The 12,773-nt window shown below is 69.5% G+C and overlaps 2 protein-coding genes across 6 annotated transcripts; both read left to right on the forward strand.

Annotated features, from left to right (window-relative positions):
* Positions 1–3,132: 3,132 nt before the first annotated feature.
* On the forward strand, positions 3,133–9,093 carry LOC142824225 (Golgi-associated RAB2 interactor protein 6-like). 4 transcript variants are annotated; one of them, XM_075915974.1, is made up of 7 exons: positions 3,133–3,214; positions 4,229–4,396; positions 4,636–4,817; positions 7,159–7,405; positions 7,484–7,770; positions 7,848–7,900; positions 8,748–8,990. In XM_075915974.1, the coding sequence occupies exons 2-7, from the start codon at positions 4,238–4,240 to the stop codon at positions 8,855–8,857; spliced, it is 1,038 nt and encodes a 345-aa protein (XP_075772089.1). In that variant the 5' UTR covers positions 3,133–3,214; positions 4,229–4,237; the 3' UTR covers positions 8,858–8,990. The 4 variants fall into 4 exon arrangements, with proteins under 4 accessions (XP_075772089.1, XP_075772086.1, XP_075772087.1 ...); XM_075915971.1 differs by lacking the exon at positions 7,848–7,900 and having other exon boundaries at positions 8,748–9,093; XM_075915972.1 differs by lacking the exons at positions 3,133–3,214; positions 7,848–7,900 and adding an exon at positions 3,215–3,354 and having other exon boundaries at positions 8,748–9,093.
* A 118-nt stretch (positions 9,094–9,211) lies between these two features.
* APEX2 (apurinic/apyrimidinic endodeoxyribonuclease 2) lies at positions 9,212–12,522 on the forward strand. 2 transcript variants are annotated; one of them, XM_075915969.1, is made up of 6 exons: positions 9,212–9,343; positions 10,027–10,110; positions 10,189–10,375; positions 10,485–10,631; positions 10,836–10,905; positions 11,071–12,522. In XM_075915969.1, the coding sequence occupies exons 1-6, from the start codon at positions 9,235–9,237 to the stop codon at positions 12,181–12,183; spliced, it is 1,710 nt and encodes a 569-aa protein (XP_075772084.1). In that variant the 5' UTR covers positions 9,212–9,234; the 3' UTR covers positions 12,184–12,522. The 2 variants fall into 2 exon arrangements, with proteins under 2 accessions (XP_075772084.1, XP_075772085.1); XM_075915970.1 differs by lacking the exon at positions 10,027–10,110 and having other exon boundaries at positions 9,215–9,343.
* The last annotated feature ends 251 nt before the right edge of the window (positions 12,523–12,773 follow it).

Consider the following 12,773-nt stretch of genomic DNA (forward strand, 5'->3'; position numbering starts at 1 on the left):
ATTCATTTCATTTGGTGGCCCCTAGTTCTTATATTATGGGAACAAGTAAACAACTTTTCCTTACTCACTTTCTCCACCCCACTCATGATTTTATAGACCTCGATCGTATCCCCCCTTAGTCTCCTCTTTTCCAAGCTGAAAAGTCCCAGTCGCTTTAATCTCTCCTCATATGGGACCCGTTCCAAACCCCTCAGCATTTTAGTTGCCCTTCTCTGAACCTTTTCTAATGCCAGTATATCTCTTTTGAGATGAGACCACATCTGTACGTATTCCAGATGTGGGTGTTCCATGGATTTATACAAGGGCAATAAGATATTCTCCAGCTGATTCTCCATCCCTTTCTTAATAATTCCTAACATCCTCTTTGCGTTTTTGACTGCCGCTGTGCACTGCGTGGACGTCTTCAGAGAACTATCCACGATGACTCCAAGATCTTCCCTGATTTGTCGTAGCTAAATTACCCCCCATCACACTGTACGTATAGTCGGGGTTATTTTTCCCGATGTGCATTACTTTACACTTATCCACATTCAGTTTCATTTGCCATTTTGTTGCCCAGTCACTCAGTTTGGTGAGAACTTTTTTAAGTTCTTCCCAGTCTGCTTTGGTCTTACCTACCTTGAGCAGTTTAATATCGTCAGCAAACTTTGCCACCTCACTGCTTACCCCTTTCTCTGGATCATTTGTGAATAAGTTGAATAGGATTGGTCCCAGGACTGACCCTTGGAACACCACCAGTTACCCCTCCCCATTCTGAAAATGTACCATCTATTCCTATCCTTTGTTTCCTGTCTTTCAACCAGTTCCCGATCCATGAAAGGACCTTCCCTCTTATGATCTTGTCAAAGGCTTTCTGGTATCAGAGGGGTAGCCGTGTTAGTCTGAATCTGCAAAAGCGACGAAGAGTCCTGTGGCACCTTATAGACTAACTGAAGTGTAGGAGCATAAGCTTTCTGGAAATCTAAGTGCATTATATCTACTGGATCCCCCTTGGCCACATGTTTGTTGACCCCTTCGAAGGACTCTAATAGATTAGGAAGACACGATTTCCCTTTACAGAAACCATGTTGACTTTTGCCCAACAAATGATGTTCTGTGTGTCTGACAATTCTGTTCTTTACTATTGTTTCAACTAATTTTGCCTGGTACTGGCAATTACCAGTCTGTAATTGCCAGGATCGCCTCTGGAGCCCTTTTTAAATATTCACGTTACATTAGCTACCTTCCAGTCATTAGGTACAGAAGCCGATTTAAAGGATAGGTTAACCCATAGTTAACAGTTCCGCAATTTCCCATTTGAGTGCTTTGAGGACTCTTGGGTGAATGCCATCCAGCCCTGGTGACTTGTCACTGTTCAGTTTATCAATTAATTCCAAAACCTCCTCTAATGACGCTTCAATCTGTGACAGGTCCTCAGCTTTGTCACCTACAAAGGATGGGTCAGGTTTGGGAATCTCCCTGACAGCCTCAGCTGTGAAGACGGAAGCAAAGAATTCACTTAGTTTCTCCGCAATGACTTTCTCGTCTTTAAGTGCTCCTTGTGGATCTCGAGGGTCTCTCTCCTCTCTAACCTCCACGAAACATGGTTAGTTTAGTTTTGATTGAGAACTGCGGGCTGGTTTCTATTACCTTCATGTTTCTAAAATTCCTGGAGTCCCCTTTCACCTGCTTCCCTGTGGTCTTCTGGATGGATGCCACGCCTCTGCCTTCTTCCACTAGTGGCATCCCCGGCTTGCTTCCATGCCTGTGGGCCTTCCTAGAAATCAGAACTAGGGCTCCAACAAGCTCCTGGACCAGCTCTTTAAACTCCTGGATGCAACTGTCCCCTGAAGCCAGGTGGGAGACTCAGGTGGCAGGTAGAAAAGTTTGTTAGGTCCCAGGGACACAGTGTAGCACAGACTTCTTGTCACAGGAGCCAGGATCATCCAGCCTGGGGGGCCCGTGCGCGCGCGCGCACACACACACCCTCTCTCTATCTGCAGACCAGTACAGTAGGAATCACACCAGCCACCAATGCATGCCACAGTGACACTGGCTACGAGTGGCCGGAGCCCCCATTACGCCAGAGCAAGATCTTGTGATTTTTAAAAATGTCTTTTTAGCCCCTGCTCTGGCTAGAAGCTGCTAGAGCTATGTCCTTGCTGGCTGCTTTCCCCCACCCTGCTACTGAGCTATTTATTTAACAAGTCTGCCTTGAAGTGGTTTCCATTGAGTACTGAACCCATAGCACCCTGCTGGGGATTCTTCATTGTCTGCTCAATGAGAAAATTGTCACATGGCCTCAGGCCATCAGCTACTCCATAGTGGACCCTGCTGGAGGGGGGGGGGGGGGGAGGGAGGAGAACCAGGGAGTCTCGAGTCTCTTAGCTTCCCTCATCAGTTTTCTACAGTTGTCAATTTCTGCTGGCAATGATCTACAGCAGCTTTCTCTGTGTTGCCTTTGTTGTGAGCTTAATTGTAGCTCCCCTCCTCTCTCAAGGCCACCCTTGGCATGGCTGAGAGAGCCTGCACCGTGATGACTCCCTCGGGGTCAGGTTGCTGGTTCAATTCTTTGCCCGAGCAGCCTGGCTCTATTATTAAAGTGCCAGCTGGCTGCTCCTCCAGGAGGAATTCCCCTCTGGCTATGGTGTTCCCTAGGGCCCAGGGACAGCCTAAGCGCCATGTGCCCCCTTCAGCTGCAGGGGGTAGGCTGGCAAGGGGGGGGGGTCTTTATTCTTCAGCCTGTGGGGGGTGTTGAATGCTGGAGCAGGGGCGAGGAGCGAGTATGGAGCCTGCCTTGTCCGATCCCCCGGGGAAGGAGTAAGAGGAAGAAGGGTGGGGGCTGTGCGGGGTGCAAGGGAGACAGAGCCCTGGGCCTGCTCCCCCCATTCACAGAACCAGGCTGGAACCTTAGTCCCAGTGGCCTCTGTTGCCGGGGGGGTACAATAGGCGGGGGCATCCGAGCGCCGTCTTGGGAGAGGCCGCTGTGGGCGTGCGCGAGGATACCATATTGTGTGTGGCGGAAGCACGCAGGCCGCCATATTTGTTGTGTCGAAACTTGTGCACTCCCCGCGCGCCATCTTGGGTGTGGCATGTGCTACATTTCATCCGCGTGATGTCACACAGGGGAGAATTACGTCATAATTTCCCCTTTCCCGGCGGGGGGAAGAGGGTGGGGGCAGTGGGAGCTGGAGATCCCCCCCATAGCTGCCACCGCCCCATAGGGGCAGCAGAGGTGAGAGCCGCAGCCCCACGTGGGGGGGGGCTAGACCCCCCCCCCGCTGGAGCATGGAACGAGGAGGCGGGGCATAGAACGAGGGGCGGGGCTTGGCGCTCGGCAGGTGGAACTGGAACCAGTATGAAGCCGGGAGAGAGGTTTTCCACTGCCCCCCCCCAAGTGGTTCATTGTGATACGCCCCAATGGGGGCGGGCTCGGGGAGCGGGGTGTCTCGGCTCAAAAGGCCCAATAAGCACCAGCCTGCGAACAGGACCCAGGCGCCCGGCCCCCCCCCCCCCGGCTCCCCTCCCCCTGCAGGGAGAACCCAGGCGCCCGGCCCCCCCTCCGGCTCCCCTCCCCCTGCAGGGAGAACCCAGGCGCCCGGCCCCCCCCCCCCCCCCTGCAGGGAGAACCCAGGCGCCCGGCCCCCCGGCTCCCCTCCCCCTGCAGGGAGAACCCAGGCGCCCGGCCCCCCCTCCGGCTCCCCTCCCCCTGCAGGGAGAACCCAGGCGCCCGGCCCCCCCGGCTCCCCTCCCCCTGCAGGGAGAACCCAGGCGCCCGCCCCCCCCCCCCCTGCAGGGAGAACCCAGGCGCCCGGCCCCCCCGGCTCCCCTCCCCCTGCAGGGAGAACCCAGGCGCCCGCCCCCCCCCCCCCCCGGCTCCCCTCCCCCTCCCCCTGCAGGGAGAACCCAGGCGCCCGCCCCCCCCCCCCCCGGCTCCCCTCCCCCTGCAGGGAGAACCCAGGCGCCCGCCCCCCCCCCCCGGCTCCCCTCCCCCTCCCCCTGCAGGGAGAACCCAGGCGCCCGCCCCCCCCCCCCCCCGGCTCCCCTCCCCCTGCAGGGAGAACCCAGGCGCCCGCCCCCCCCCCCCGGCTCCCCTCCCCCTCCCCCTGCAGGGAGAACCCAGGCGCCCGGCCCCCCCCGGCCCCCCCGGCTCCCCTCCCCCTGCAGGGAGAACCCAGGCGCCCGCCCCGGCTCCCCTCCCCCTGCAGGGAGAACCCAGGCGCCCGGGCTGTGTCCCCGCTCGCTCTAGGCCGGGGGGATGTACGAGGAGGACTTGGCGCTGCCGCACTACACGGCGGAGAGCGACCAGGCGCGGGGGCTCATGAACACGGCCATGGGGCCGCTGCAGCGCCAGCTCCGGGCCGGCGAGTACGAGATCTTCCAGTACGCCCCGATCTTCGAGAGCGACTTCATCCAGGTGCGGGGGCGGGGCTTAGAGCTGGGGGCGGGGCGATCAGTGAGGTGCAGGCCAGGGGCCTCCCACCTGCCCCCTCCAGCCCCCCAGGCGCTGCTGCGAGGAGGGAGAGCTGGGGGAGGCTTCTGACACACGTCACCTGCACGTGCAAACATGCATTCCGCTTGGGGTGGGGGACATCAGAGCGACCCCTGCCGGGGGCGGGGCGGAGAGGCGCTAACCTGCCCCCTAATCACTCCCAGATCAGCAAGCGTGGGGAGGTGGTGGACGTGCACAATCGTGTCCGTGTGGTCACGGTGGGCGTGGCCTGCACCAGCCCTGCCCTCCTGGTGCCCAACGTGCTGCTGCTGGCCCGGCCTGTGGTCCCCTCTGAGGGGAGCCGGGGTCGTGGGGGGCCCCCTGCCAAGGCGCTAGAGCTCACCAGGTGAGACCCCCCCCCCCATGAACGGAGCCCTTCACCGACATCAGCCTGCTCGCCCGCCCAGCCTCGCTGGTGCCTCACTCCCGAGCCGCAGCCCCTGCCCCCCACAAGCCCTGCGGGCGCCCCTCACTCCCCCCCACAAGCCCTGCCGCCGCCCCGCTCTCCTGCCGCGCTGCCCCCCAGCCCCGCCGGCGCCCCGCTCTCCTGCCCCACAAGCCCTGCGGGCGCCCCGCTCTCCTGCCGCGCTGCCCCCCAGCCCTGCCGGCGCCCCCGCTCTCCTGCCGCGCTGCCCCCCAGCCCCGCCGGCGCCCCTCACTCCCGCCCCACAAGCCCTGCGGGCGCCCCGCTCTCCTGCCCCGCTGCCCCCCAGCCCTGCCGGCGCCCCCTCACTCCCCCCCACAAGCCCTGCGGGCGCCCCGCTCTCCTGCCCCGCTGCCCCCCAGCCCTGCCGGCGCCCCGCTCTCCTGCCCCGCTGCCCCCCAGCCCTGCCGGCGCCCCTCACTCCCCCCCACAAGCCCTGCGGGCGCCCCGCTCTCCTGCCGCGCTGCCCCCCAGCCCTGCCGGCGCCCCGCTCTCCTGCCCCGCTGCCCCCCAGCCCTGCCGGCGCCCCGCTCTCCTGCCGCGCTGCCCCCCAGCCCTGCCGGCGCCCCTCACTCCCGCCCCACAAGTCCTGCCGGCGCCCCGCTCTCCTGCCGCGCTGCCCCCCAGCCCCGCCGGCGCCCCTCACTCCCGCCCCACAAGCCCTGCCGGCGCCCCGCTCTCCTGCCCCGCTGCCCCCCAGCCCCGCCGGCGCCCCTCACTCCCGCCCCACAAGCCCTGCCGGCGCCCCGCTCTCCTGCCCCCGCTGCCCCCCAGCCCTGCCGGCGCCCCGCTCTCCTGCCCCGCTGCCCCCCAGCCCCGCCGGCGCCCCTCACTCCCGCCCCACAAGCCCTGCCGGCGCCCCGCTCTCCTGCCGCGCTGCCCCCCAGCCCTGCCGGCGCCCCTCACTCCCGCCCCACAAGCCCTGCCGGCGCCCCGCTCTCCTGCCCCGCTGCCCCCCAGCCCTGCCGGCGCCCCGCTCTCCTGCCCCGCTGCCCCCCAGCCCTGCCGGCGCCCCGCTCTCCTGCCCCGCTGCCCCCCAGCCCCGCCGGCGCCCCTCACTCCCCCCCACAAGCCCTGCGGGCTCTCCTGCCCCGCTGCCCCCCAGCCCCGCCGGCGCCCCTCACTCCCGCCCCACAAGCCCTGCCGCCGCCCCGCTCTCCTGCCCCGCTGCCCCCCAGCCCTGCCGGCGCCCCTCACTCCCGCCCCACAAGCCCTGCCGGCGCCCCGCTCTCCTGCCCCGCTGCCCCCCAGCCCCGCCGGCGCCCCTCACTCCCGCCCCACAAGCCCTGCGGGCGCCCCGCTCTCCTGCCCCGCTGCCCCCCAGCCCCGCCGGCGCCCCTCACTCCCGCCCCACAAGCCCTGCCGGCGCCCCGCTCTCCTGCCCCGCTGCCCCCCAGCCCCGCCGGCGCCCCTCACTCCCGCCCCACAAGCCCTGCCGCCGCCCCGCTCTCCTGCCGCGCTGCCCCCCAGCCCCGCCGGCGCCCCTCACTCCCCCCCACAAGCCCCACCGGCGCCCCTCACTCCCCCCCACAAGCCCTGCGGGCGCCCCGCTCTCCTGCCCCGCTGTCCCCCAGCCCTGCCGGCGCCCCTCACTCCCGCCCCACAAGCCCTGCCGGCGCCCCGCTCTCCTGCCCCGCTGCCCCCCAGCCCTGCCGGCGCCCCTCACTCCCCCCCACAAGCCCTGCGGGCGCCCCGCTCTCCTGCCCCGCTGTCCCCCCAGCCCTGCCGGCGCCCCTCACTCCCGCCCCACAAGCCCTGCCGGCGCCCCGCTCTCCTGCCGCGCTGCCCCCCAGCCCTGCCGGCGCCCCTCACTCCCGCCCCACAAGCCCTGCCGGCGCCCCGCTCTCCTGCCCCACAAGCCCTGCCGGCGCCCCGCTCTCCTGCCCCGCTGCCCCCCAGCCCTGCCGGCGCCCCTCACTCCCCCCCACAAGTCCTGCCGGCGCCCCGCTCTCCTGCCCCGCTGCCCCCCAGCCCTGCCGGCGCCCCTCACTCCCGCCCCACAAGCCCTGCCGGCGCCCCGCTCTCCTGCCCCACAAGCCCTGCCGGCGCCCCGCTCTCCTGCCCCGCTGCCCCCCAGCCCTGCCGGCGCCCCTCACTCCCCCCCACAAGTCCTGCCGGCGCCCCGCTCTCCTGCCCCGCTGCCCCCCAGCCCTGCCGGCGCCCCTCACTCCAGACCCGCAGCCCCTGACCCCAGCCCTGCCGGAGCCTTTTCCTTCGCCCCGCAGCCCCTCCGCGAGCCTCACAGCCCCTGCTGTCCCCGCAGGCTGCTCCCGCTGCGGTTCGTGAAGATCTCGGTGCACGACAGCGAGATGCTGCAGGTGCGACTGAAGCTGGCCAGCGGCCGCTCCTTCTACCTGCAGCTCTGCCCGCAGGCCGAGGCGCGCCACGACCTCTTCGACATGTGGGTGCAACTCATCAACCTCCTGCGGCCGCCCGCGGCCGGCAGCCAGGCCCTGCCGGGGGACCCCGGGGACCCCCTGCACCCCGCCGCCAGCCAGGAGACCAGCGGGGTGAGGCGGCCGCCGCCAGGGAGGGGAGGGGAGGGGGCGGCGGGGGCGGGGCTCTGCTGACCCCCCCTCTCCCCCCAGAGCCTGGAGTCGCTCTTCCCCCAGGAGGGGGACCCGGGCGCCTTGAGCGTCCGCAGCTTCCGGACCCCCAGCCAGTCCCAGGGTGACCGCGAGAGCGTCCGGAGCCGGAGCCCCCCCAGCCTCGGCCCCTCGCCGCCCCGCAGGCCCCCCAGTGCGGGGAAGGGGTCGCAGCGAAGCGGGTGCAGCGGGGAGCGCAGGAGCCTGGCCGAGTCCCCGGAGGAGACCCCGGCCGCCCGGGAGCGGGGCCAGGGCAGCCCCCCTAGCGGCCGGAAGAAAGAGCCCGGCGGGTAAGAGAGGAGCCGGCGGGGGGGCAGATGTGGGGGGCACGCGGGGAGCCCGGCCTCTCACTGGCCTTTGTTCCCAGGCGGGCTGAGCGAGGCGGGGGCAGCAGCCGGAGCAAATCGTCGCAGGGCCGAGGTAGGCGGACGGCCCCCTACCCCCAGCTTTTCCCACGCCCCCTGCCCCCCCCCACCTCCAGCCCCCCAAACCTCCCAGCCCCCCTGCCCCGCACACCTCCAGCCCCCCCACCTCCCAGCCCCCTGCCCCCCAAACCTCCCCGAGCCCCCAGCCCCCCCAGCCCCGCCCCCCAAACCTCCCCGAGCCCCCAGCCCCGCCCCCCACCTCCAGCCCCCCAAACCTCCCAGCCCCCTGCCCCCCAAACCTCCCCGAGCCCCCAGCCCCCCCAGCCCCGCCCCCCAAACCTCCCCGAGCCCCCAGCCCCGCCCCCCACCTCCAGCCCCCCAAACCCCCAGCCCCCTGTCCCCAAACCTCCCCGAGCCCCCAGCCCCGCCCCCCACCTCCAGCCCCCCAAACCCCCAGCCCCCTGCCCCCAAACCTCCCCGAGCCCCCAGCCCCCCACCTCGCAGCCCCCCTGCCCCGCACACCTCCAGCCCCCCCACCTCCCAGCCCCCTGCCCCCCAAACCTCCCCGAGCCCCCAGCCCCCCCAGCCTCGCCCCCCAAACCTCCCCGAGCCCCCAGCCCCGCCCCCCACCTCCAGCCCCCCAAACCCCCAGCCCCCTGCCCCCAAACCTCCCCGAGCCCCCAGCCCCCCACCTCGCAGCCCCCCTGCCCCGCACACCTCCAGCCCCCCCACCTCCCAGCCCCCTGCCCCCCAAACCTCCCCGAGCCCCCAGCCCCCCCAGCCCCGCCCCCCAAACCTCCCCGAGCCCCCAGCCCCCCCACCTCCCAGCCCCGCCCCCCACCTCCAGCCCCCCAAACCTCCCAGCCCCCCTGCCCTGACTCCGCCCCTCTGCCCCGCTGCAGGCAGGAAGCCCAGCCGGATCCTGTCCCTGGTCAAGTCTCTGTCCCGCGCCAGCCTGGGCCGGGGCGACAGCCGCAGCCGCCCCCCCAAGGAGAAGAAGAAGAGGCACTGACAGCGCGCGGGGGCGGAGCCAGGGCGAGGGGGCGGGGCAGGGCGGCAGTGGGCGGAGCTTCCTGGGGCCGATGTGGGGATGAGCCTTCCTGGGAGCCAATAAAACGCCCAGAAACCAGCTCGGCGCCTGACCCGAAGGGCGTGGCCCTGGCATGGGGGCGGGGCTCCGGGGCGACTAACCTCGCTTCCGGAGAGGGGCTGGGCCGCGTTGCGAGCGGAAGCGACGTTAGTTACTAAACTAGGGGCGGAAGTGAAGGCAGTGAAAGGCGGACGGGCGGAAGTGACGCTGGCAAAGCGCCCGCGGGGCGGAAGTGACGGTCGCAAAGCGCCCGCGGGGCGGAAGTGACGCTGCCGGCGTTCCCGCGCGCGGGAAGCGGGATGCGGCTGCTGAGCTGGAACGTGGCCGGGCTGCGGGCCGGGCCGGGTCCCGCGGGGCTCGGGGCGCTGGGCGGGGACGTGATTTGCCTGCAGGAGACCCGCGTGACACGTGAGTGGGCCAGAGGTCACGGGGCGGGACGAGGGGAGGGGGTCAGAGGTCACGGGGGCACATGGGTGGGGCTAGGGGACGGGGGCAGGAGCACACATCAAAGGGCGAGGGGCGGGGTCAGGGGGGCGGGGTCACGGGGCCGGGCCTGGGGGCGAGGGGCGGGGTCACGGGGCCGGGCCGGGGGGGCGGGGTCACGGGGCTAGGGGCGGGGTCACGGGGCCGGGCCGGGGGGGCGAGGGGCGGGGGCCGGGGTCACGGGGCTGGGCCGGGGGGGGCGAGGGGCGGGGTCACGGGGCCGGGCCGGGGGGGCGGGGTCACGGGGCTAGGGGCGGGGTCACGGGGCCGGGCCGGGGGGGCGAGGGGCGGGGTCACGGGGCTGGGCCGGGGGGGGCTAGGGGCGGGGTCACGGGGCCGGGCCGGGGGGGCGAGGGGCGGGGTCACGGGGCCGGGCCGGGGGGTGAGGGGCGGGGGCCGGGGTCACGGGGCCAGGGGCGGGGGGGGGCGAGGGGCGGGGTCACGGGGCCGGGCCGGGGGGCGGGGTCACGGGGCCGGGGGGGGGCTAGGGGCGAGGGGCGGGGTCACGGGGCTGGGCCGGGGGGCGGGGTCACGGGGCCAGGGGCGGGGGTGGGGCGAGGGGCGGGGTCACGGGGCCGGGCGGTGCCCAACCTGTGCCGGTGTCGCAGGGGAGCTGCTGGCGGAGCCGCTGGCCCTGGTGCCCGGCTACAACTCCTACTTCAGCTTCTGCCGGACCCGCGGCGGCTACTCAGGTAAGGGGGGCCCCTGGCCCCTCCCCCGCCCTGGGCCCCGGCGCCTCCGGCCCCCTGACCTCTCGCTCCCCCCCACAGGTGTGGCCACCTTCTGCAAGGACAGTGCCACCCCGCTGGCCGCGGAGGAGGGGCTGTCGGGGCTCCTGGCCCGGCCCGGGGAGGCTGGTGCCGTGGGCTGCTACGGGGACCTGGGGGACTTCACGCCCCAGGAGCTGAAGGCGCTGGACAGCGAGGGGCGCGCGGTGATCACCCGCCATCGCATACGGTGAGGGGCGGGGCAGGGAGCTAAGTGGGAGGGGATGGTGGCTGCCAAGTGCTGGGGGGGCAGATGCCGACTCCTCCCGCAATGTGTTTTCTACCCTTGGCTCCCCCAGCACGTCGGCGCAGCGGGAGACCACCCTGACGGTCATCAACGTGTACTGCCCCCGGGCCGACCCCCAGCGCCCCGAGCGTGCCGCCTACCAGGCAGCCTTCTACCGCCTGCTGCAGGGCCGGGCGGAGGCACTCCTGACAGATGGTGGGTACGTGCCCCCCTCGATTTCCCTGACCCCTCCAGCCCAAAACCAACCGCTTCTCGGAGCCAGCGGGTCCAGGCTGCCCTGTGTCACCCCCTCAGCTCTCCCCCATCACCTCTAAGAGCCCCTCCTGGCTCCAGGTGTGCTGCCCCTTTGTACCCCGCTGCCTGGGCTCATCTCACCAGACCCTTTGCCCCACTTGTCTTCCAGCCACGTCGTGATCTTGGGGGACATCAACACGTCACATCGGCCCATCGACCACTGCGAGCCGGGGGATCCGGTGAGTGTCCCACAGGTCTCTGCTTCTAGTCGGGGTGGGTGTGGGAGCCAGGGCTCCTGGGCTCTCTCCCCTGCTCTGGGAGGGGAGTGACGAGTAGTGGTTAGGGCAGGGAGCCAGGATGCCTGGCCTCTGCAGGATCCTGACTCTGCCCTCTGCCTGCCCCAGGAGACGTTCCGGGAGCACCCTGGCCGGCGCTGGCTGGATGGGTTCTTGTGGCCGCCAGATGGGCAGGGGCTTTTCGTCGATACCTTCCGCCTCCTGCACCCCAGCCAGCCCTATGCCTTCACCTGCTGGCGCATCGACACCGGCGCCCGCCTCACCAACCACGGCACGCGGCTGGACTACATCCTGGCCGACCGGGCCCTGGCGCTGGCCGAGCTGCGGGACGCCCGCATCCTGCCCGAAGTGCCCGGCTCTGACCACTGTCCCGTGCTGGCCGAGCTGGCCGCCACCTTCCTGCCTGCTCCTCGCTGCCCCCCGCTCTGCACCCGTCACATGCCCGAGTTCGCCGGTACCCAGCAAAAGCTCAGCCGCTTCCTGGTCAGGGTGGAGCGGGGCCTGGGGGATGCCGGGGCTGGTGGGATGAGTCAGGGGGCAAAGGTGGGGCGGGCGGGTGCCGTGCGGAGGGGGAGACACCCACGCAGCGGCCAGGGCAACCTGCTGAGTTACTTCAGAGTGGCGCAGGGCCGGCTGGGGCCAGGCATGGACCAGGCTACTGCAGGGCAGGGTGGACAGGAGCCGGCCCAGAATGCACTGGGGTGCAGGACACAGGAGCCAGCCCAGAATGCACTGGGGTGCAGGACACAGGAGCCAGCCCAGAATGCACTGGGGTGCAGGACACAGGAGCCAGCCCAGAATGCACTGGGGTGCAGGACACAGGAGCCGGCCCACAATGCACTGGGGCAGAATGGCCAAGAGCCGGCCCAAGATGCACCGGGGCAGGGTGGAGAAGAGCCGGCCCAAGATGCACCGGGGCCCAGTGATACCGTGGGGCACAAGGAGTGGGTGAGGAGCCCCCTGGAGGAGGTGGCAGGTGCTGTGGGGCAGACGGCGGGTGCCCAGCCCAGCAGCCTGGCCCGCTGGCGTGCGGTGCTGCCCGGCCCGGCCCCCCCACCCCACTGCCCGACCCACAGCGAGCCCTGCGCCCTGCGAACTGTCCGCAAAGCTGGCCCCAACCGTGGGCGGCGCTTCTACGTGTGTGCCCGGCCCCCAGGGCGCCCCGACGACCCCCGTGCCCGCTGTGACTTCTTCCGCTGGGCCAGCAAGGGGTGCCCATGAGCGGGGGTCACTCCCTCGTCCCTGCCGTGGGGTGAATCATTCCCATAGGAATCGCCCTCCCCTGCTATGGGTAGGGATTGGGGAGCCCGAACTCCTGGGTTCACGAGAAGGGAGGTGTGTTCCAGCGTGGGGGTGGGGAGGGAAGTGGTGTCTGATGGTTAGAGCAGGGGGGAGCCGGGGGACACTGAGGATTTCCAGCCCCCTACAGTTTAAATTCTCCCCCGTGACTGCTGTTGGGGCCGGGCATTGTGGGTAGACACCTGCTCCTCCCCCTGGGGCCTTGGTACACAAGGGAAAAGTGTCTATTTCTGATAAATAAAAGTGCAGAAAGAGACGCGATTGGGGGCTGGGAGCCAGGACGCCTGGGTCCTTGGCCCCGCTCTGGTCAGGGGCGGGGTCTGACGGTTGGGGGGGCGGGGAGCCAGGAGGGCTGGGTCCTCGGCCTGCTCTGGTTGGGGGCGGGGTCTGACGGTTGGGGGGGCGGGGAGCCAGGAGGGCTGGGTCCTCGGCCCTGCTCTGGTTGGGGGCGGGGTCTGACGGTTGGGGGGGCGGGGAGCCAGGAGGCCTGGGTCCTCGGCCCTGCTCTGGTT

Source organism: Pelodiscus sinensis, unplaced genomic scaffold, assembly GCF_049634645.1.
Source record: "Pelodiscus sinensis isolate JC-2024 unplaced genomic scaffold, ASM4963464v1 ctg187, whole genome shotgun sequence".
Classification (NCBI taxonomy): Eukaryota; Metazoa; Chordata; order Testudines; family Trionychidae; genus Pelodiscus; species Pelodiscus sinensis.